The sequence below is a fragment of the Oncorhynchus keta genome, chromosome 4 (genome assembly GCF_023373465.1).
Source record: "Oncorhynchus keta strain PuntledgeMale-10-30-2019 chromosome 4, Oket_V2, whole genome shotgun sequence".
Classification (NCBI taxonomy): Eukaryota; Metazoa; Chordata; class Actinopteri; order Salmoniformes; family Salmonidae; genus Oncorhynchus; species Oncorhynchus keta.
Window position 1 is genome coordinate 10387261 of NC_068424.1, and position 26569 is coordinate 10413829.

General features: G+C 45.5%; 1 protein-coding gene across 1 annotated transcript in view; it reads left to right on the plus strand.

The window, feature by feature from the left end:
- Positions 1-26569, plus strand: part of LOC118379365 (docking protein 6-like) — a 127281-nt gene that overhangs the window by 91903 nt on the left and 8809 nt on the right. The window contains exons 5-7 of the mRNA XM_052500166.1: positions 4652-4841; positions 8993-9125; positions 13298-13406. Of these exons, the coding sequence (XP_052356126.1) occupies positions 4652-4841; positions 8993-9125; positions 13298-13406 (432 nt within the window). The remainder of the gene's footprint in view (positions 1-4651; positions 4842-8992; positions 9126-13297; positions 13407-26569) is intronic.

The following is a 26569-nucleotide window of genomic DNA, read 5'->3' on the forward strand; positions in this document are numbered from 1 at the left end:
ACGAAAGAGAGGTTGAACAGGCTCGTAATAGGGGTGGCAACAATTTTGGCAGATAATTTTAGAAAGAAAGGGTCCAGATTGTCTAGCCCGGCTGATTTGTAGGGGTCCAGATTTTTCAGCTCTTTCAGAACATCAGCTGAATGGATTTGGGAGAAGGAGAAATAGGGATGGCTTGGGCGAGTTGCTGTTGGGGGTGCAGTGCTGTTGACCGGGGTAGGAGTAGCCAGGTGGAAAGCATGGCCAGCCGTAGAAAAATGCTTATTGAAATTCTCAATTATGGTGGATTTATCAGTGGTGACAGTGTTTCCTATCTTCAGTGCAGTGGGCAGCTGTTCTTATTCTCCATGGACTTTACAGTGTCCCAGAACTTTTTTGAGTTAGTGTTGCAGGAAGCAAATTTCTGCTTGAAAAAGCTACCCTTTTCTAACTGCCTGTGTATAACGGTTTCTAGCTTCCCTGAACAGCTGCATATCACGGGGGCTGTTCGATGCTAATGCAGAACGCCATAGGATGTTTTTGTGTTGGTTAAGGGCAGTCAGGTCTGGGGAGAACCAAGGGCTATATCTGTTCCTGGTTCTAAATTTAAATTTGAATAGGGCATGTTTATTTAAGATGGTTAGGAAGGCATTTAAAAAAAATATCCAGGCATCCTCTACTGACGGGATGAGATCAATATCCTTCCAGGATACCCCGGCCAGGTCGATTAGAAAGGCCTGCTCGCTGAAGTGCTTCAGGGAGCGTTTTACAGTGATGAGTGGAGGTCGTTTGACCGCTGACCCATTACGGATGCAGGCAATGAGGCAGTGATCGCTGAGATCTTGGTTGAAGACAGCAGAGGTGTATTTAGAGGGGAAGTTGGTTAGGATGATATCTATGAGGGTGCCCGTGTTTAAGGCTTTGGGGGGGTACCTGGTAGGTTCATTGATAATTTGAGTGAGATTGAGGGCATCAAGTTTAGATTGTAGGATGGCTGGGGTGTTAAGCATGTTCCAGTTTAGGTCGCCTAGCAGCACGAGCTCTGAAGATAGATGGGGGGCAATCAGTTCACATATGGTGGCCAGAGCACAGCTGGGGGCAGAGGGTGGTCTATAGCAGGCGGCAACGGTGAGATACTTGTTTTTAGAGAGGTGGATTTTTAAAAGTAGAAGTTCAAATTGTTTGGGTACAGACCTGGATAGTAGGACAGAACTCTGCAGGCTATCTTTGCAGTAGATTGCAACACCGCCCCCTTTGGCAGTTCTATCTTGTCTGAAAATGTTGTAATTTGGAATTAAAATTTCAGAATTGTTGGTGGTCTTCCTAAGCCAGGATTCAGACACAGCTAGAACATCCGGGTTGGCAGAGTGTGCTAAAGCAGTGAATAGAACAAACTTAGGGAGGAGGCTTCTAATGTTAACATGCATGAAACCAAGGCTATTAGGGTTACAGAAGTCATCAAAAGAGAGCGCCTGGGGAATAGGAGTGGAGCTAGGCACTGCAGGGCCTGGATTCACCTCTACATTGCCAGAGGAACATAGGAGGAGAAGAATAAGGGTACGGCTAAAAGCAATAAGAATTGGTCGTCTAGAACGTCTGGAACAGAGAGTAAAAGGAGGTTTCTGGGGGCGATAAAATAGCATCAAGGTATAATGTACAGACAAAGGTATGGTAGGATGTGAATACAGTGGAGGTAAACCTAGGTACATCATTGAAACCAGGAGATGTCATTGCATGTGTGGGTGGTGGAACTAATAAATTGGATAAGGTATAGTGAGCAGGACTAGAGGCTCTACAGTGAAATAAGCCAATAAACACTAACCAGAACACCAATGGACAAGACATATTGACATTAAGGAGAGGCATCCTTAGTCGAGTGATCAAAAGAGTTCAGTGAGTGGAGTGGTTGGTTTGGGGGTCACGGCGATTTAGACAGCTAGCCAGGACATCGGTAGCAAGCTAGCATAGGATGGAGGTCTGTTGTTAGCCACCTCTTGCGTTCCGTCAGTAGATTAGTGGGGTTCCGTGTGGTAGAGGGGATTAGTCCAAATCACACAACAACAAAAATAAAATAAATATATATAGTTATAGAGGCCCAAGAAGAAACATAATAATAATAAAAATAAATAAATTGTCCGATTGTCTATTCTGAGAGCAGCCGGTAAGACAGCTAACGGTTAGCAGGCCGCAGATGGGCGTTCAGGTAACGTCGCGACGGAGGAGCCAGCCGGATCTCCTTCAGGTAGATAACGTCGGCAGTCCAGTTGTGAAGGCCCGGTGGGGCTCCGCGTAGGCAGTAAAACGGGTCCGGATAGGTGACTGCAGCCCAGGAGTGATTGACGGAGCTCAGGAGTGATTGACGGAGCTGGCTAGCTCCGGAGTAATTGATGTTTGCTCCGGAATCGACGAGAGCAGATAGACACACGGATAGCAGCTGTGAGATCCGGGAATGAATGTCCAGAGAGCAGTTGAAATCCAAGGACATGGAGAGAAAAATTGGTCCGGTATGTTCCGTTCCGAGCCGCGCTGCGCCGTACAAAACTGGCGATAGATTTTCGAGCTAAAGGATAGCTGGTGACCACAAACCGTGGTTAGCTGAATACTAACGATTTGCCAGTAAAGAAGCTAACTAGCTTCTGAACTAGCTTCTGATTAGCTTCTAGCTAGCTCCTGGCTAGCTTCTGGTTAGTTTCTGGCTAGCTTCTTGGAGTTTCTGGCTAGCTTCTGGCTAGCTTCTTGGAGGATTGCAGATTTTAGGTAAATAATACTTATTTATAAATATAAATTGGTGAGGCAGGTTGCAGGAGAGTGTTTTGAAGATGAGTTGATGGAAAATAAAAATAAAATGTACGTGAAAAAAAGTTGTAAATATATATATATATACAGGACACGACAAGACGAGGACATCTCGGGCAGTAGATTACATTACTCATATCACATGTATAAACTGTATTGAGACCCAATCACTGGACACTTCAATAAATGGATCCCTAGTCACTTTAAACAATGCCACTTTAATAAATAATGTTTACATTTCTTACATTACTTATATCTTACATTATGTATGTACTGTATTTCATACCATATATTGTACCTTGCCTATGCCGCTCGGCTATCGCCCATCCATATATTTATATGTACATATTCTCATTCACCCCTTTAAATTTGTGTGCATTAGGTAGTTGTTGTGGAATTGTTAGAATACTTGTTAGATTTGTGTGTATTAGGTAGTTGTTGGGGAATTGTTAGATTACTTGTTAGATTTGTGTGTATTAGGTAGTTGTTGTGGAATTGTTAGATTAAATCAAAATCAAATCAAATGTATTTATATAGCCCTTCGTACATCAGCTGATATCTCAAAGTGCTGTACAGAAACCCAGCCTAAAACCCCAAACAGCAAACAATGCAGGTGTAAAAGCACGGTGGCTAGGAAAAACTCCCTAGAAAGGCCAAAACCTAGGAAGAAACCTAGAGAGGAACCGGGCTATGTGGGGTGGCCAGTCCTCTTCTGGCTGTGCCGGGTAGAGATTATAACAGAACATGACCAAGGAGATTACTTGTTAGATTTGTGTGTATTAGGTAGTTGTTGGGGAATTGTTAGATTACTTGTTAGATTTGTGTGTATCAGGTAGTTGTTGGGAATTGTAAGATATTACTGCACTGTCAGAACTAGAAGCACAAGCATTTCGCTACACTCGCATTAACACCTGCTGATGTGTGTGATCTGCTGATGTATGTGATCTGCTGATGTGTGTGATCTGCTGATGTGTGTGATCTGCTGATGTGTGTGATCTGCTGATGTGTGTGACCTGCTGATGTATGTGATCTGCTGATGTATGTGATCTGCTGATGTATGTGACCTGCTGATGTATGTGATCTGCTGATGTATGTGATCTGCTGATGTATGTGATCTGCTGATGTATGTGATCTGCTGATGTATGTGATCTGCTGATGTATGTGATCTGCTGATGTGTGTGATCTGCTGATGTATGTGATCTGCTGATGTATGTGATCTGCTGATGTGTGTGATCTGCTGATGTATGTGATCTGCTGATGTGTGTGATCTGCTGATGTATGTGATCTGCTGATGTATGTGATCTGCTGATGTATGTGATCTGCTGATGTATGTGATCTGCTGATGTATGTGATCTGCTGATGTGTGTGATCTGCTGATGTATGTGATCTGCTGATGTGTGTGATCTGCTGATGTGTGTGATCTGCTGATGTATGTGATCTGCTGATGTGTGTGATCTGCTGATGTATGTGATCTGCTGATGTATGTGATCTGCTGATGTATGTGATCTGCTGATGTGTGTGATCTGCTGATGTATGTGATCTGCTGATGTATGTGATCTGCTGATGTATGTGATCTGCTGATGCATGTGATCTGCTGATGCATGTGACCAATAACATTTGATTTGATTTGTAGCCTTCACTTTTACTGAAAAGCTTGAAAAGTGTTTAAAAACAGCCAAAATGAGGACTGGAATAGATTCTATCCAATGGTCAAATTCTTACTGTTGTAACAATGCTGTTGTAACAATGCTACCATGTTATTCTGCCATTTCAAACATTTTTTCTGTTTGTAAAATTGCCATTTTTTATTTCTTACTAGTGACTCAAAATCTGTTTTCGGTCATAAAAGCAACAAAAAAAAAGACGTGTTTTGTTCCAGAGCGGTTCAACGTGTACCTGATGCCCACTCCCAACCTGGACATCTACGGGGAGTGTACGATGCAGATCACACATGAGAACATCTACCTGTGGGACATCCACAACGCCCGCGTCAAACTGATCATGTGGCCCCTCAACTCACTGAGGAGATACGGACGAGACTCCACCTGGTTCACTTTTGAGTCAGGAAGGTATGTTTGTGTGTGTGTGTGTGTGTGTGTGTGTGTGTGTGTGTGTGTGTGTGTGTGTGTGTGTGTGTGTGTGTGTGTGTGTGTGTGTGTGTGTGTGTGTGTGTATCCATCTGGTTCACCTGTGAGGCGTGACTGATTACACACAGTAATCTGCCTGTGTATCTGTTTCATAGGAGTCTGTCTCATTCACATGTCTCCTGGATCTGACCCTAACCCCTTCCAGGAGACATGTGAAGGGGTTAGGGTCAGATCCAGGAGACATGTGTATGGGTTAGGGTCAGATCCAGGAGACATGTGAAGGGGTTAGGATCAGATCCAGGAGACATGTGAATGGGTTAGGGTCAGATCCAGGAGACATGTGAAGGGGTTAGGATCAGATCCAGGAGACATGTGAATGGGTTAGGATCAGATCCAGGAGGCATGTGAATGGGTTAGGATCAGATCCAGGAGACATGTGAAGGGGTTAGGATCAGATCCAGGAGACATTTGAAGGGGTTAGGATCAGATCCAGGAGGCATGTGAAGGGGTTAGGATCAGATCAAGGAGACATGTGAAGGGGTTAGGATCAGATCCAGGAGACATGTGAATGGGTTAGGATTAGATCCAGGAGACATGTGAAGGGGTTAGGATCAGATCCAGGAGACATTTGAAGGGGTTAGGATCAGATCCAGGAGGCATGTGAAGGGGTTAGGATCAGATCAAGGAGACATGTGAAGGGGTTAGGGTCAGATCCAGGAGACATGTGAAGGGGTTAGGATCAGATCCAGGAGACATGTGAATGGGTTAGGGTCAGATCCAGGAGACATGTGAAGGGGTTAGGATCAGATCCAGGAGACATGTGAATGGGTTAGGATCAGATCCAGGAGACATGTGAAGGGGTTAGGATCAGATCCAGGAGACATTTGAAGGGGTTAGGATCAGATCCAGGAGGCATGTGAAGGGGTTAGGATCAGATCCAGGAGACATGTGAAGGGGTTAGGATCAGATCCAGGAGACATGTGAAGGGGTTAGGATCAGATCCAGGAGACATGTGAAGGGGTTAGGATCAGATCCAGGAGACATGTGAAGGGGTTAGGGTCAGATCCAGGAGACATGTGAAGGGGTTAGGGTCAGATCCAGGAGACATGTGAAGGGGTTAGGGTCAGATCCAGGAGACATGTGAAGGGGTTAGGGTCAGATCCAGGAGACATGTGAATGGGTTAGGGTCAGATCCAGGAGACATGTGAAGGGGTTAGGATCAGATCCAGGAGACATGTGAAGGGGTTAGGATCAGATCCAGGAGACATGTGAAGGGGTTAGGATCAGATCCAGGAGACATGTGAATGGGTTAGGATCAGATCCAGGAGACATTTGAAGGGGTTAGGATCAGATCCAGGAGGCATGTGAAGGGGTTAGGATCAGATCCAGGAGACATGTGAATGGGTTAGGATCAGATCCAGGAGACATGTGAAGGGGTTAGGATCAGATCCAGGAGACATGTGAAGGGGTTAGGATCAGATCCAGGAGACATGTGAAGGGGTTAGGATCAGATCCAGGAGACATGTGAAGGGGTTAGGATCAGATCCAGGAGACATGTGAAGGGGTTAGGATCAGATCCAGGAGACATGTGAAGGGGTTAGGATCAGATCCAGGAGACATGTGAAGGGGTTAGGGTCAGATCCAGGAGACATGTGAAAGGGGTTAGGGTCAGATCCAGGAGACATGTGAAGGGGTTAGGGTCAGATCCAGGAGACATGTGAAGGGGTTAGGGTCAGATCCAGGAGACATGTGAATGGGTTAGGGTCAGATCCAGGAGACATGTGAAGGGGTTAGGGTCAGATCCAGGAGACATGTGAATGGGTTAGGGTCAGATCCAGGAGACATGTGAAGGGGTTAGGATCAGATCCAGGAGACATGTGAAGGGGTTAGGGTCAGATCCAGGAGACATGTGAAGGGGTTAGGATCAGATCCAGGAGACATGTGAAGGGGTTAGGATCAGATCCAGGAGACATGTGAAGGGGTTAGGGTCAGATCCAGGAGACATGTGAAGGGGTTAGGGTCAGATCCAGGAGACATGTGAAGGGGTTAGGATCAGATCCAGGAGACATGTGAAGGGGTTAGGATCAGATCCAGGAGACATGTGAATGGGTTAGGATCAGATCCAGGAGACATGTGAAGGGGATAGGGTCAGATCCAGGAGAGATGTGAAGGGGTTAGGGTCAGATCCAGGAGACATGTGAAGGGGTTAGGATCAGATCCAGGAGACATGTGAAGGGGTTAGGGTCAGATCCAGGAGACATGTGAATGGGTTAGGGTCAGATCCAGGAGACATGTGAATGGGTTAGGATCAGATCCAGGAGACATGTGAAGGGGTTAGGGTCAGATCCAGGAGACATGTGAAGGGGTTAGGGTAAGATCCAGGAGACATGTGAAAGGGGTTAGGGTCAGATCCAGGAGACATGTGAAGGGGATAGGGTCAGATCCAGGAGACATGTGAAGGGGTTAGGGTCAGATCCAGGAGACATGTGAATGGGTTAGGGTCAGATCCAGGAGACATGTGAAGGGGTTAGGGTCAGATCCAGGAGACATGTGAATGGGTTAGGGTCAGATCCAGGAGACATGTGAAGGGGTTAGGATCAGATCCAGGAGACATGTGAAGGGGTTAGGGTCAGATCCAGGAGACATGTGAAGGGGTTAGGATCAGATCCAGGAGACATGTGAAGGGGTTAGGATCAGATCCAGGAGACATGTGAATGGGTTAGGATCAGATCCAGGAGACATGTGAAGGGGTTAGGGTCAGATCCAGGAGACATGTGAAGGGGTTAGGATCAGATCCAGGAGACATGTGAAGGGGTTAGGATCAGATCCAGGAGACATGTGAATGGGTTAGGATCAGATCCAGGAGACATGTGAAGGGGATAGGGTCAGATCCAGGAGAGATGTGAAGGGGTTAGGGTCAGATCCAGGAGACATGTGAAGGGGTTAGGATCAGATCCAGGAGACATGTGAAGGGGTTAGGGTCAGATCCAGGAGACATGTGAATGGGTTAGGGTCAGATCCAGGAGACATGTGAATGGGTTAGGATCAGATCCAGGAGACATGTGAAGGGGTTAGGGTCAGATCCAGGAGACATGTGAATGGGTTAGGGTCAGATCCAGGAGACATGTGAAGGGGTTAGGGTCAGATCCAGGAGACATGTGAAGGGGTTAGGGTCAGATCCAGGAGACATGTGAAGGGGTTAGGATCAGATCCAGGAGACATGTGAATGGGTTAGGATCAGATCCAGGAGACATGTGAAGGGGTTAGGGTCAGATCCAGGAGACATGTGAAGGGGTTAGGGTCAGATCCAGGAGACATGTGAAGGGGTTAGGGTTAACGCCTTCACATGTCTCCTGGATCTGGGATTGGTTTTGAAGCAGTAGAGGAAAACTGTTCCCATGGGTCCTGATAAAAACACACACGCACACGCACATGCACATGCACACACATGCGCATACATACACACATACACACACACACACACGCACATAGCCTGTCTTCTCTTGAGAGCCATGTCTGCCTAGGGTGGCCTTTCTCAATAGCAAGGCTATGCTCACTGAGTCTCTACATAGTCAAAGCTTTCCTTAAGTTTGGTCAGTTACAGTGGTCAGGAATTCTGCCACAGTGTACTCTCTGTTTAGGGCCAAATAGCATTCTAGTTTGCTCAGTTTTTTTGTTAATTCTTTCCCTTCTCTCTTCCCCATCTCTCGCTCTCTTCCGCATCTCTCTCGCTCTCTTCCCCATCTCTCTCGCTCTCTCGCTCTCTCCCCCATCACTCTTCCTCTCTCGCTCTCTTTCCCATCTCTCTCCCTCTCTCGCACTCTCCCCCATCTCTCTCCATCTCTCTCTCTCTCTCCCCATCTATCTCTCTCTCTTTCTCTCTCTCTCTCGCTCTCTTTCCCATCTCTCTCCCTCTCTCGCTCTCTTCCTCATCTCTCTTCCTCTCTCGCTCTCTTTCCCATCTCTCTCCCTCTCTCGCACTCTCCCCCATCTCTCTCCCCGTCTCTCTCCATCTCTCTCTCTCCCCATCTCTCTCTCTCTCTCTCTCTCTCTCTCTCTCTCTCTCTCTCTCTCTCTCTCTCTCTCTCTCTCCCTCGCCCCCTCTCTCCCTCCCTCGCCCCCTCTCTCTCTAGGATGTGTGACACAGGGGAGGGTCTGTTTACGTTCCAGACGCGGGAGGGAGAGATGATGTACCAGAGAGTCCACTCAGCCACCCTGTCCATCGCACAGCAACATGAGAGGATGATGGAGGAGAAGACTTCACAGGTAACACACACTACACACACACAACAGACACACACAATACACACACACACACGCAATACACACACACACACTACACACACAAAACACACACTACACACAACACATACAAATAATACACACATGCAATACACACACACACTACACACGCAATATACACACACAACACACACACTTCACACGCAATACACACACACACACTACACACACAAAACACACACTACACACAACACATACAAATAATACACACACACACATACAACACACCCACACACACACACACACACACACACACACACACACACACACACACACACACACACACACACACACACACACACACACACACACACACACACACACACACACACACACACACACACAGAAGCCACACAACGCACACACAACACACAAACAATACACTAACACACACACACTTATATTTTTATTTCATTTTCTTTTTATTTCACCTTTATTTAACCAGGTAGGCTAGTTGAGAACATTACAGCCTATACATTACAGCCTATACATTACAGTCTATACATTACAGCCTATACATTACAGACTATACATTACATCCTATACATTACATCCTATACATTACAGACTATAGATAACAGCCTATACATTACAGCCTATACAGTACAGCCTATATATAACAGCCTATACATTACATCCTATACATTACAGCCTATACATTACAGCTTATACATTACATCCTATACATTACAGCCTATACATTACAGACTATACATTACAGCCTATACATTACAGACTATACATTACATCCTATACATTACATCCTATACATTACAGTCTATACATTACAGCCTATACATTACATCCTATACATTACAGCCTATAGATAACAGCCTATACATTACAGCCTATACAGTACAGCCTATATATAACAGCCTATACATTACATCCTATACATTACAGCCTATACATTACAGCTTATACATTACATCCTATACATTACAGCCTATACATTACAGCCTATACATTACATCCTATACATTACATCCTATACATTACAGACTATAGATAACAGCTTATACATTACAGCCTATACAGTACAGCCTATATATAACAGCCTATACATTACAGTCTATACATTACAGTCTATACATTACAGTCTATACATTACAGTCTATACATTACAGCCTATACATTACAGTCTATACATTACAGTCTATACATTACAGCCTATACATTACAGTCTATACATTACAGTCTATACATTACAGTCTATACATTACAGCCTATACATTACAGCCTATAGATAACAGCCTATACATTACAGCTTATACAGTACAGCCTATATATAACAGTCTATACATTACAGTCTATACATTACATCCTATACAGTACAGACTATAGATAACAGCTTATACATTACAGCCTATACAGTACAGCCTATATATAACAGTCTATACATTACAGTCTATACATTACAGTCTATACATTACAGTCTATACATTACAGACTATACATTACAGACTATACATTACATCCTATACATTACAGACTATAGATAACAGCTTATACATTACAGCCTATACATTACATCCTATACATTACAGCCTATACATTACAGACTATACATTACATCCTATACATTACAGACTATAGATAACAGCTTATACATTACAGCCTATACAGTACAGCCTATATATAACAGCCTATACATTACAGTCTATACATTACAGTCTATACATTACAGTCTATACATTACAGTCTATACATTACAGTCTATACATTACAGCCTATACATTACAGCCTATACATTACAGCCTATACATTACAGACTATACATTACATCCTATACATTACAGACTATAGATAACAGCTTATACATTACAGCCTATACAGTACAGCCTATATATAACAGTCTATACATTACAGTCTATACATTACAGTCTATACATTACAGTCTATACATTACAGCTTATACATTACAGCCTACACAGTACAGCCTATATATAACAGTCTATACATTACAGTCTATACATTACAGTCTATACATTACAGTCTATACATTACAGACTATACATTACAGACTATACATTACATCCTATACATTACAGACTATAGATAACAGCTTATACATTACAGCCTATACAGTACAGCCTATATATAACAGTCTATACATTACAGTCTATACATTACATCCTATACATTACAGACTATAGATAACAGCTTATACATTACAGCCTATACAGTACAGCCTATATATAACAGCCTATACATTACAGTCTATACATTACAGTCTATACATTACAGTCTATACATTACAGCCTATACATTACAGTCTATACATTACAGTCTATACATTACAGCCTATACATTACAGTCTATACATTACAGCCTATACATTACAGTCTATACATTACAGTCTATACATTACAGTCTATACATTACAGTCTATACATTACAGTCTATACATTACATCCTATACATTACAGTCTATACATTACATCCTATACATTACAGCCTATACAGTACAGCCTATATATAACAGTCTATACATTACAGTCTATACATTACATCCTATACATTACAGACTATAGATAACAGCTTATACATTACAGCCTATACAGTACAGCCTATATATAACAGTCTATACATTACAGTCTATACATTACATCCTATACATTACAGACTATACATTACAGACTATAGATAACATCCTATACATTACATCCTATACATTACATCCTATACATTACATCCTATACATTACAGTCTATACATTACAGCCTATACATTACAGCCTATACATTACAGCCTATACATTACAGCCTATACATTACATCCTATACATTACAGCCTATACATTACAGACTATACATTACATCCTATACATTACAGACTATAGATAACAGCTTATACATTACAGCCTATACATTACAGCCTATACATTACAGCTTATACAGTACAGCCTATATATAACAGCCTATACATTACAGTCTATACATTACAGTCTATACATTACAGTCTATACATTACATCCTATACATTACAGTCTATACATTACATCCTATACATTACAGACTATAGATAACAGCTTATACATTACAGTCTATACATTACAGTCTATACATTACAGTCTATACATTACAGTCTATACATTACAGTCTATACATTACAGTCTATACATTACAGCCTATACATTACAGCCTATAGATAACAGCCTATACATTACAGCCTATACAGTACAGCCTATATATAACAGCCTATACATTACAGTCTATACATTACAGTCTATACATTACAGTCTATACATTACAGTCTATACATTACAGCCTATACATTACATCCTATACATTACAGTCTATACATTACAGTCTATACATTACAGTCTATACATTACAGCACGTTTAGTACATAATCCCCCCATTATATGAGACCAAGAGTATAGAGACAAATTCACTTATATGTGTATTAAAGTATTCAAAAGTTGTGTATTTTGTCCCATATTCTTAACATGCCATGATTACATTAAGCTTGTGACTCTACAGACTTGCTGGTTGCATTTGATGTTGGTTTTGCTTGTGTTTGAGATTATTTGGTGCCTAACAGAAATGAATGGTAAATCAGGTATTGTGTCCTTTTAGAGTCACTTTTATTGTGTAAATCACAATAGAATATGTTTCTAAACACGTCTACAAGACATGCTAACCTCTCACCATTACAATAACAGGAGAGGTTAGCATTTTATATCATACCCCCAAGACATGCTAACCTCTCACCATTACAATAACAGGGGAGGTTAGCATTTTATATCATATCCCCAAGACATGCTAACCTCTCACCATTACAATAACAGGGGAGGTTAGCATTTTATATCATACCCCCAAGACATGCTAACCTCTCACCATTACAATAACAGGGGAGGTTAGCATTTTATATCATATCCCCAAGACATGCTAACCTCTCACCATTACAATAACAGGGGAGGTTAGCATTTTTGGGGGGGCTAAGATATTTGTGCCTCTGTAACTGTCCCTTGAGGTGACTACACCCAGAGATAACAGTTGGATCCCAAATTGCACCCTATGCCCTATATAGTACACTACTTTTGACCAGAGTCTGTACACTTTCTTGAAAATCGGGTGCCATTTTGGACACGTGCCCACGTACTGAGGAAGATGTTGTTGCCTCTGTTTCAGACACACTCCAACCAGACAACGTTAACCAAGTCCATCTCCCTGCCTCGCAGTGCCTACTGGCATCACATAATGCGCCAGAACAGTGTTGGAGACATCTACAGCTACCAAGGTACGCACAAGCTAGTCAAATCAAATGTATTTATGAAGCCCTTCTTACATCAGCCGATGTCCCAAAGTGCTGTACAGAAACCCAGCCCAAAACCCCAAACAGCAAGCAATGCAGGTGTAGAAGCACGGTGGCTCGGAAAAACTCCCTAGAAAGGCCGGAACCAGGCTCTGAGGGGTAGCCAGTACTCTTCTGGCTGTGCCGGGTGGAGATTATAACAGAACATGGCCAAGATGTTCAAATGTTCATAAATTACCAGCAGGGTCAAATAATAATAAGCACAGTGGTTGTAGAGGGTGCAGCAAGTCAGCACCTCAGGAGTAAATGTCAGTTGGCTTTTCTTAGCCGATCATTCAGAGTAGCTCTACCGCTCCTGCTGTCTCTAGAGAGTTGAATGTCTGGGACAGGTAGCACGTCCGGTGAACAGGTCAGGTTTCCATAGCCACAGGCAGAACAGTTGAAACTGGAGCAGCAGCACCTCCAGTTGGACATCGGACAGCAAGGAGTCTTCAGGCCAGGTAGTCCTGAGGCATGGTCCTATGGCTCAGGTCCTCCGAGAGAAAGAGACAGAGAGAGAGAGAGAGAGAGAGAGAGAGAGAGAGAGAGAGAGAGAGAGAGAGAGAGAGAGAGAGAGAGAGAGAGAGAGAGAGAGAGAGAGAGAGAGAGAGAGAGAGAGAGAGAGAGAGAGAGAGAGAGAGAGAGAATTAGAGAGAGCATACTTAAATTAACACAGGACACTGGATAAGATAGGAGAAATACTCCAGATATAACAGACTGACCCTAGCCCCCCGACGCATAAAATATTGCAGCATAAATACTGGAGGCTGAGACAGGATGGGTCGGGAGACACTGTGGCCCCTTCCAACGATAGCCCCGGACAGGGATAAACAGCCAGGATAAAACCCCACCCACTTTGCCAAAGCACAGCCCCCACAACACTAGAGGGATATCTTCATCCACCAACTTACTATCCTGAGACAAGGCCGAGTATAGCCCACAAAGATCTCCCCCATGGCACGAACCCAAGGGGGGGCGCCAACCTGGACAGGAAGATCATGTCAGTGACTCAACCCACTCAAGTGACACACCCCTCCAAGGGACGGCATGGAAGAGCACCAGTAAGCCAGTGACTCAGCCCCTGTAATAGGGTTTGAGGCAGAGAATACCAGTGGATAGAGGGGAACCGGCCAGGCAGAGACAGCAAGGGCGGTTCGTTGCTCCAGTGCCTTTCCGTTCACCTTTACACTCCTGGGCCAGACTACACTCAATCATAGGACCAATGGCAGACCATTCCATAAAAATGGAGCTCTATAGGAGAAAGCCCTGCCTCCAGCTGTTTGCTTAGAATATCTACACATGCATATCTACACATAAAATTTGATTTGATTTGATAAGTACACACGCATAACTACACATGCATATCTACACACACATATCTACACACACATATCTACACACGCATATCAACACACGCGTATCTACACACACATATCTACACAAACATACGTACACATACAAGCAAACACACAATGTTTCAGTAGATTTGGACCAGATTCCCTGGGTCTCACTTTGCAGTTGATAAATGTATAATGTGATAAAGCAGTGAAATAACCGTATTGTAATAGATAACGAGGTGAGATATGTGAGATGGAATAAATGGAACACACCAGCCCCTTGTGTTTCAGTGGGCCCATAATGATCATATAATATAGCAAGCCAATGATAACCATTTAATTACATGATTATGACTATATTAATACTGTAGATTAAAGGAAAGGTTCACCCATTTTGATTTTTTAAATAGTTTTTTTGTGTATCTCTGAGTGATATTCTATCGATTCCCCTGGGTATAATGCTCCACCCAGCAGACTGTCGACCAATCGCGTTCACTTTGTCTTGCTGTGTCACGCGGTTGCTAAGCTAATTGTTACGCAATCCTTTCTCAAAGTCAGTGTAAATGTCAAGAAACGTGCCTAATGTCACGATTCCAAAGCTGTACGATATTACAGATAGCAAGTTAGTTATCTCATAACTCGGGAAAAATGTGTAATGTTCTAGTTCTTGTTGACGAAATTCGTGCTAATGTTTTTTTTTTAGGTAGCGCCCAATATACTCCAATTCAGTCCTTGAAGGAGAGTGCTGCTTGTCCCAGAATCACCCAGAAAGCACTGCGTTGCCCACTGACGTAGCATGGGCAAGGTTTCCCATCTCCTGAAAAGTATAGGAGAAAAGTTGCGAATGTCAGACTCCACTCTGTGAGGCACATTGATCTTCATATGGTGGCAATCAGACGACATTCATTTACTCAATAAATGTTCCTTTTGTTCGATGAAGTCTCTTTATACCCAAAAGCCTCAGTTTTGTTAGCGTGTTTTCTTCAGTAATCCACAGGCTCAAACTCAGTCAAAACAATCAAATTGTATTCGTGAAGTTCATAGAAACATGTCAAACAATGTTTTTATTCAATATTCAGGTTGGTTTTTAGCCTAAATGATCTATAATATTTCAACCGGACAATAATGTCATCAATATAAAAGGTAAACAAGAAATGCACATGCGCCTGAAAAAAATCTGCGTCACATTAGGGTCCACTCGTTCAGACTGGTCTTACTCCCTCATTTATAAGAATGCAAGCCTGAAGACTGTTGACATCTAGTGGAAGGCATTGGAACTGCAAGTGGGGTCCTAAGTCAATGGATACTGTAATGGCATTGAATAGAAAACTACAAAAACAAATACTACTTCCTGAATGGATTTTTCTCAGGTTTTTGCCTGCTAAATCAGTTCTGTTTTACTCACAGACGGAAATGTTCACTTTTGTTTTTTTGTATTCGTTAATTTTGTTTGAGTGATTCTTGACAATAAAGATCATGAACACTTTCCATGCTGCGCTTTGGTCCACTCTTCCTTACGACGACGGGCGTTACAATGTCCTGGGAAATGTTCTTGTTACTGACAACCTCATGCAAATCGCATTAGCCTACGTTAGCTCAACCGTTCCGTGGAAAGGACACCGATCCCAAAGAAGTTTTAATATGAAGCCAAAATGAAATATTTATTCACCAAAAATATTATTCTCACATATTAGTGTTATTTAACACTGTAAATTAAAGGAATGTGCGGTTTTGGGTGGATTTTTCCTTTAACTGAGTATGTGCTGATCTGGGTGTGAGTGGATGTGAGAGAACCTGTGGACCAGACTAGCCCCCTGTGGACCAGACTAATCCCCTGTGGACCAGACTAGCCCCTGTGGACCAGACTAGCCCCTGTGGACCAGACTAACCCCCTGTGGACCAGACTAACCCCCTATGGACCAGACTAGCCCCCTGTGGACCAGACTAACCCTCTGTGGACCAGACTAACCCCCTGTGGACCAGACTAGTCCTCTGTGGACCAGACTAACCCCCTGTGGACCAGACTAATCCCCTGTGGACCAGACTAGCCCCCTGTGGACCAGACTAATCCCCTGTGGACCAGACTAGCCCCGGTGGACCAGACTAACCCCCTGTGGACCAGACTAGCCCCCTGTGGACCAGACTAATCTCCTATGGACCAGACTAGTCCCCTGTGGACCAGACTAGTCCCCTGTGGACCAGACTAACCCCCTGTGGACCAGACTAACCCCTGTGGACCAGACTAATCCCCTGTGGACCAGACTAGCCCCTGTGGACCAGACTACCCCCTGTGGACCAGACTATCCCCTGTGGACCAGACTAAGCCCCTGTGGACCAGACTAACCCCCTGTGGACCAGACTAGCCCCAGGGGACCAGAATAACCCCCTGTGGACCAGACTATCTCCTGTGGACCAGACTAATCCCCTCTGGACCAGACTAGCCCCTGTGGACCAGACTAATCCCCTGTGGACCAGACTAAGCCCCTGTGGACCAGACTAACCCCCTGTGGACCAGACTAGCCCCCTGTGGACCAGACTAGCCCCTGTGGACCAGACTAGCCCCTGTGGACCAGACTACCCGCTGCGGACCAGACTAATCCCCTGTGGACCAGACTAGCCCCTGTGGACCAGACTAGCCCCCTGTGGACCAGACTAATCCCCTGTGGACCAGACTAGCCCCGGTGGACCAGACTAACCCCCTGTGGACCAGACTAGCCCCCTGTGGACCAGACTAATCTCCTATGGACCAGACTAGTCCCCTGTGGACCAGACTAACCCCCTGTGGACCAGACTAATCCCCTCTGGACCAGACTAGCCCCTGTGGACCAGACTAATCCCCTGTGGACCAGACTAAGCCCCTGTGGACCAGACTAACCCCCTGTGGACCAGACTAGCCCCCTGTGGACCAGACTAGCCCCTGTGGACCAGACTAGCCCATGTGGACCAGACTACCCGCTGCGGACCAGACTAATCCCCTGTGGACCAGACTAGCCCCTGTGGACCAGACTAGCCCCCTGTGGACCAGACTAATCCCCTGTGGACCAGACTAGCCCCGGTGGACCAGACTAACCCCCTGTGGACCAGACTAGCCCCTGTGGACCAGACTAATCTCCTATGGACCAGACTAGTCCCCTGTGGACCAGACTAGTCCCCTGTGGACCAGACTAACCCCCTGTGGACCAGACTAATCCCCTGTGGACCAGACTAGCCCCTGTGGACCAGACTAATCCCCTGTGGACCAGACTAATCCCCTGTGGACCAGACTAATCCCCTGTGGACCAGACTAATCCCCTGTGGACCAGACTAGCCCCCTGTGGACCTGACTAATCCCCTGGGGACCAGACTAGCCCCTGTGGACCAGACTAGCCCCTGTGGACCAGACTAATCCCCTGTGAACCAGACTAACCCCCTGTGGACCAGACTAATCCCCTGTGGACCAGACTAGCCCATGTGGACCAGACTAATCCCCTGTGTACCAGACTAGCCCCCTGTGGACCAGACTAGCCCTCCGTGGACCAGACTAGCCCTCCGTGGACCAGACTAACCCTCTGTGGGCCAGACTAGACCCCTGACTAGGTGAATCCAGTTGAAAGCTATGATCCCTTAATGGTGTCACCTGTAAAATCCACTTCAATCAGTGTAGATGAAGGGGAGGAGACAGGTTAAAGAAGGATGTTTAAGCCTTGAGACAATTGAGACATGGATTGTGTGTGTGTGCCATTCAGAGGGTGAATGGGAAAGACCACATATTTAAGTGCCTTTGAACGGGGTATGGTAGTAGGTGCCAGGCACACTGGTTTGTGTCGAGAACTGCAACGCTGCTGAGTTTTTCATGCTCAACAGTTTCCTGTGTGTATCAAGAATGGTCCACCACTCAAAGGATATCCAGTCAACTTGACACAGCTGTGGAAAACATTGCAGTCAACATGGGCCAGCATTCCTGTAGAACTCTTTCGACACCTTGTAGAGTTCAGGCCCCAACTAATTGAGGGTGGGGTGTGGGGGGTGCGCAACTCAAAATTATGAATATATTAAAGTTTTGTACACTCAGTTTTGTACACTCATAATAACAGTACAGTTACTATATTAATACTGAATATGGTCTGATTTGGGTGTGAGTGGAAAGTGTTGGACTAGCCCCCTGTGTGTCACTGTGCCGTGATCATTTTGCAATCAGCATGCTCAATTGACTGAGTCATGGTGGGGTTGTGATAAATACCCACAAGCACCCTGGAATAATGACGGATCACTGCTTCTTGTCCCATCCAGCTCTGTTGCTTCGCAATATGTTTGTTTATCTATTTTTCCTCTCTCATTCAGTTAATCAGAGAACCAGAAGTAAATTAGTTGCTTTATTTGTTTATTAGTGTGTGTGTGTGTGTGTGTGTGTGTGTGTGTGTGTGTGTGTGTGTGTGTGTGTGTGTGTGTGTGTGTGTGTGTGTGTGTGTGTGTGTGTGTGTGTGTGTGTGTGTGTGTGTGTGTGTGTGTGTGTGTGTGTGTGTGTGTGTGTGTGTGTGTGTGTGTGTGTGTGAAGGTTTCTGTTTCGATTAGACTTTGTCACTAGGCGGGGAGGGAATGTTAGAAACTTCATGAATAGTTTGGTTTGCTTGGAAATGAAATGAAATGGGTACAGGTAAGGTAGCAGGGGTAACTGTATGAATAGAAGCCATACACTTATTTGAGCCCTATCAGTAAAGCTTAGCTACACACGGCATTAATGCACCTTTACAGGTAAGTCCAGGTTTGAGTGTTCACATCAAAAGTGGCAGGTTGACACTACTGTATAATATAATGAAGAACACAAAGTGGCAGGTTGACACTACTGTATAATATAATGAAGAACACAAAGTGGCAGGTTGACACTACTGTATAATATAATGAAGAACACAAAGTGGCATATGTCATATTTTGAGATGGTACATTTCGCTCAATATTCCATGTTTTGGTGACATGTGCAAAGCATATATGTTAGCTCAAAACCATGTTTCATCTTCAATTAAAGCTTTTATTATTTTACTTTTCTCTGATATACTTGAAACTTTAATCAGTAAATATATAGAAAACAACTTCCCCCTTAGTCAAAGAAGATCGCAAATACACTTCCTCTCCACGTAAAAGTCTTAGCAATAACCATGAGACAGAATGACTGGCTATTGATATCCTCACGAACGTTCCAGCATTCCTTTTAATAGTATGCAGATTTTGCAAGAGGATAATGGTGCTCTGTGTTTTCCAGATTGTAGTAGCATAGAAATAATGTGCACTTTAAGTTTTAAAGGCAACAGACTGTCTGAAACGCCCCATCGACTGTCTGAAACGCCCCAAAACACCCCAACGACTGTCTGAAACGCCCCAAAACACCCCAACGACTGTCTGAAACGCCCCAAAACACCCCAACGACTGTCTGAAACGACCCAAAACACCCCAACGACTGTCTGAAACGCCCCAAAACACCCCAACGACTGTCTGAAACGCCCCAAAACACCCCAACGACTGTCTGAAACGCCCCAAAACGCCCCATCGACTGTCTGAAACGCCCCAACGACTGTCTGAAACGCCCCAACGACTGTCTGAAACGCCCCAACGACTGTCTGAAACGCCCCAACGACTGTCTGAAACGCCCCAACGACTGTCTGAAACGCCCCAACGACTGTCTGAAACGCCCCAAAACACCCCAACGACTGTCTGAAACGCCCCAAAACACCCCAACGACTGTCTGAAACGCCCCAAAACACCCCAACGACTGTCTGAAACGCCCCAACGACTGTCTGAAACGCCCCAACGACTGTCTGAAACGCCCCAAAACACCCCAACGACTGTCTGAAACGCCCCAACGACTGTCTGAAACGCCCCAACGACTGTCTGAAACGCCCCAAAACACCCCAACGACTGTCTGAAACGCCCCAACGACTGTCTGAAACGCCCCAACGACTGTCTGAAACGCCCCAACGACTGTCTGAAACGCCCCAACGACTGTCTGAAACGCCCCAACGACTGTCTGAAACGCCCCAACGACTGTCTGAAACGCCCCAAAACACCCCAACGACTGTCTGAAACGCCCCAAAACACCCCAACGACTGTCTGAAACGCCCCAAAACACCCCAACGACTGTCTGAAACGCCCCAACGACTGTCTGAAACGCCCCAAAACACCCCAACGACTGTCTGAAACGCCCCAAAACACCCCATCGACTGTCTGAAACGCCCCAACGACTGTCTGAAACGCCCCAAAACACCCCAACGACTGTCTGAAACGCCCCAAAACACCCCAACGACTGTCTGAAACGCCCCAAAACGCCCCATCGACTGTCTGAAACGCCCCAACGACTGTCTGAAACGCCCCATCGACTGTCTGAAACGCCCCAACGACTGTCTGAAACGCCCCATCGACTGTCTGAAACGCCCCATCGACTGTTTGAAACGCCCCAACGACTGTCTGAAACGCCCCAACGACTGTCTGAAACGCCCCAACGACTGCTATTGGAAGGGAATGGCTGGTTTAACTGGTTCTCTTTATGTTATATCACTGGTTGTCTTCTCTCACTCCTCATCCCTCTCATTCAATCCCCCCCTTGCTTTCTACTTCTCTCTCCCTGGTGCTTGCCTCCCTCTCTCTCTTCCCCTGCCTATCTCTTTGTCTGTCTTTCGCTCCTGTTCTGCCTCCCACGTACACACTCTCCCTCTCTGCAATGCAAAGTGTTCAACAGTTATCCGCCTATCTGCAGCAACATTAGCAATTCTAATAGCAGTGTTCTGATTTGATCCTTAGAGGAGGATAGGAAGTCTGTAAGAACAAGGCATGATGATAGGAGAGAGAATATGATGATAGAACTATCTCTGTTGCAACAGGCATAGATTATATACGGGATCACTTGCAGATAATACATGTACTGTACTGTTAGGATGTCTTTATGCAGCACTATTGTAATCTCATCACCAGCCGTCTCTCTCTCTCTCTCTATCTCTCTCTATCTCTCTCTCTCTCTCTCTCTCTCTCTCTCTCTCTCTCTCTCTCTCTCCATCTCTCTCTCTCTGTCTCTCTCTCTCTCTCTGTCTCTCTCTGTCTCTTTCTCTCTCTCTCTCTCTCTGTGTCACTCTCTCTCTCTGCGTCTCTCTCTCTCTCTCTCTCTCTCTCTCTCTCTCTCTCTCTCTCTCTCTCTCTCTCTCTCTCTCTGTCTCTCTTAGTACAATGAATATATTGGTTTTTAAGGAGACAGACTAGACTAGTCTCATCTACATGTATATTGGTTTAAGGAGAGAGACTAGACTAGTCTCATCTATATTGGTTTAAGGAGAGAGACTAGACTAGTCTCATCTATATTGGTTTAAGGAGAGAGACTAGACTACTACCATCTATATTGGTTTAAGGAGAGAGACGAGACTAGTACCATCTATATTGGTTTAAGGAGACAGACTAGACTAGTACCATCTATATTGGTTTAAGGAGGCAGACCAGACTAGTCTCATCTATATTGGTTTAAGGAGACAGTCTAAACTAGTACCATCTATATTGGTTTAAGGAGCCAGACTAGACTAGTACCATCTATATTGGTTTAAGGAGACAGTCTAGACTAGTACCATCTATATTGGTTTAAGGAGCCAGACTAGACTAGTACCATCTATATTGGTTTAAGGAGACAGTCTAAACTAGTACCATCTATATTGGTTTAAGGAGCCAGACTAGACTAGTATCATCTATATTGGTTTAAGGAGACAGTCTAGACTAGTACCATCTATATTGGTTTAAGGAGAGAGACTAGACTAGTACCATCTATATTGGTTTTTAAGGAGACAGTCTAGACTAGTCTCATCTATATTGGTTTAAGGAGAGAGACTAGACTAGTACCATCTATATTGTTTTAAGGAGACAGTCTAGACTAGTACCATCTATATTGGTTTAAGGAGACAGTCTAGACTAGTACCATCTATATTGGTTTTTAAGGAGACAGTCTAGACTAGTACCATCTATATTGGTTTTTAAGGAGACAGTCTAGACTAGTACCATCTATATTGGTTTAAGGAGACAGTCTAGACTAGTACCATCTATATTGGTTTAAGGAGACAGTCTAGACTAGTACCATCTATATTGGTTTATGGAGACAGTCTAGACTAGTCTCATCTATATTGGTTTAAGGAGACAGTCTAGACTAGTACCATCTATATTGGTTTAAGGAGACAGACTAGACTAGTCTCATCTATGTTGGTATAAGGAGAGTGTCTAGACTAGTCTCATCTATATTGGTTTAAGGAGACAGTCTAAACTAGTACCATCTATGTTGGTTTAAGGAGACAGACTAGACTAGTCTCATCTATGTTGGTATAAGGAGAGTGTCTAGACTAGTACCATCTATATTGGTTTAAGGAGACAGTCTAAACTAGTACCATCTATGTTGGTTTAAGGAGACAGACTAGACTAGTCTCATCTATGTTGGTATAAGGAGAGTGTCTAGACTAGTACCATCTATATTGGTTTTTAAGGAGACAGTCTAGACTAGTACCATCTATATTGGTTTAAGGAGACAGTCTAGACTAGTACCATCTATATTGGTTTATGGAGACAGTCTAGACTAGTCTCATCTATATTGGTTTAAGGAGACAGTCTAGACTAGTACCATCTATATTGGTTTAAGGAGACAGACTAGACTAGTCTCATCTATGTTGGTATAAGGAGAGTGTCTAGACTAGTCTCATCTATATTGGTTTAAGGAGACAGTCTAAACTAGTACCATCTATGTTGGTTTAAGGAGACAGACTAGACTAGTCTCATCTATGTTGGTATAAGGAGAGTGTCTAGACTAGTCTCATCTATATTGGTTTAAGGAGACAGTCTAAACTAGTACCATCTATGTTGGTTTAAGGAGACAGACTAGACTAGTCTCATCTATGTTGGTATAAGGAGAGTGTCTAGACTAGTACCATCTATATTGGTTTAAGGAGACAGTCTAAACTAGTACCATCTATGTTGGTTTAAGGAGACAGACTAGACTAGTCTCATCTATGTTGGTATAAGGAGAGTGTCTAGACTAGTACCATCTATATTGGTTTAAGGAGACAGTCTAGTCTTATAGCAGCACAGTCTTTTGGGAAGGTACCTAGTGGCAGCGGTGTAACAAGGAGGTCAGCAGGGGATGACCAGGTACAGAAGGGTCGTGTGTTTCTTCTGTACATGGAGGAATGCTTCAGTGTCTGTATCTCTTCTCTGTAAGGACAAGGCATGATGATAGGAGAGAGAATATGATGATAGAACTATCTCTGTTGCAACAGGCATAGATTATATACGGGATCACTTGCAGATAATACATGTACTGCACTGTTAGGATGTCTTTATGCAGCACTATTGTAATCTCATCGCCAGCCGTCTCTCTCTCTCTCTCTCTCTCTCTCTCTCTCTCTCTCTCTCTCTCTCTCTCTCTCTCTCTCTCTCTCTCTCTCTCTCCATCTCTCTCTCTCTCTCTCTCTCTCTCTCTCTCTCTGTCTCTCTGTCTCTCTCTCTCTCCCTCTCTCTCTCTCTCTCCCTCTCTCTCTCTCTCTCTCTCTCTCTCTCTCTCTCTCTCTCTCTCTCTCTCTCTCTCTCTCTCTCTCTCTCTCTCTCTCTCTCTCTCTCTCTCTCTCTGCCCCCTTGTCCTCCCTGTGTACCATCCCAACACCCCAGCAGCTGCCACCCCACCAACCCACCAAACCAGCAGCTGCCACCAGGCAAGATAGGATGACATGACCTTCCCTTGTAATGAAAAGGCTCTGACAAATCACAGTATGTTTCTCACAGACTGGGGGAGAGTAGGGGAGGTGCTACGGTCCATGGTCTGTCTGTCTGTCTGTGTAGAGTTACGCAGTCACACAAGCCCACCCACGCCCTCAGTCACACAAGCCCACCCACGCCCTCAGTCACACAAACCCACCCACGCCCTCAGTCACACAAGCCCACCCACGCCCTCAGTCACACAAGCCCACCCACGCCCTCAGTCACACAAACCCACCCACGCCCTCAGTCACACAAACCCACCCATGCCCTCAGTCACACAAACCCACCCACGCCATCAGTCAAACAAACCCACCCACACCATCAGTCACACAAGCCAACCCATGCTCTCAGTCACACAAACCCACCCACACCCTCAGTCACACAAACCCACCCACACCCTCAGTCACACAAACCCACCCACGCCCTCAGTCACACAAACCCACCCACGCCCTCAGTCACACAAACCCACCCACACCCTCAGTCACACAAACCCACCCACGCCCTCAGTCACACAAACCCACCCACGCCCTCAGTCACACAAACCCACCCACGCCCTCAGTCACACAAACCCACACACGCCCTCAGTCACACAAACCCACCCACGCCCTCAGTCACACAAACCCACCCACACCCCCAGTCACACAAACCCACCCACGCCCTCAGTCACACAAACCCACCCACGCCCTCAGTCACACAAACCCACCCACACCCTCAGTCACACAAACCCACCCACGCCCTCAGTCACACAAACCCACCCACACCCTCAGTCACACAAACCCACCAATGCCCTCAGTCACACAAACCCACCCACACCCTCAGTCACACAAACCCACCCACGCCCTCAGTCACACAAACCCACCCACGCCGTCAGTCACACAAACCCACCCACGCCCTCAGTCACACAAACCCACCCACGCCCTCAGTCACACAAACCCACCCACGCCCTCAGTCACACAAACCCACCCACGCCCTCAGTCACACAAACCCACCCACGCCCTCAGTCACACAAACCCACCCACACCCTCAGTCACACAAACCCACCCACGCCCTCAGTCACACAAACCCACCCACGCCCTCAGTCACACAAACCCACCCACACCCTCAGTCACACAAACCCACCCACACCCTCAGTCACACAAACCCACCCACGCCCTCAGACACACAAACCCACCCACGCCCTCAGTCACACAAACCCACCCACGCCCTCAGTCACACAAACCCACCCATGCCCTCAGTCACACAAACCCACCCATGCCCTCAGTCACACAAACCCACCCACACCCTCAGTCACACAAACCCACCCACGCCCTCAGTCACACAAACCCACCCACACCCTCAGTCACACAAACCCACCCACACCCTCAGTCACACAAACCCACCCAAACCCTCAGTCACACAAACCCACCCACACCCTCAGTCACACAAACCCACCCATGCCCTCAGTCACACAAACCCACCCACGCCCTCAGTCACACAAACCCACCCATGCCCTCAGTCACACAAACCCACCCACACCCTCAGTCACACAAACCCACCCATGCTCTCAGTCACACGAACCCACCCACGCCCTCAGTCACACAAACCCACCCACGCTCTCAGTCACACAAACCCACCCACACCCTCAGTCACACAAACCCACCCATGCTCTCAGTCACACGAACCCACCCACGCCCTCAGTCACACAAACCCACCCACGCTCTCAGTCACACAAACCCACGCACACCCTCAGTCACACAAACCCACCCATGCTCTCAGTCACACAAACCCACCCACGCCCTCAGTCACACAAACCCACCCACACCCTCAGTCACACAAACCCACCCACGCCCTCAGTCACACAAACCCACCCACACCCTCAGTCACACAAACCCACCCACACCCTCAGTCACACAAACCCACCCATGCCCTCAGTCACACAAACCCACCCACACCCTCAGTCACACAAACCCACCCATGCCCTCAGTCACACAAACCCACCCACACCCTCAGTCACACAAACCCACCCATGCTCTCAGTCACACGAACCCACCC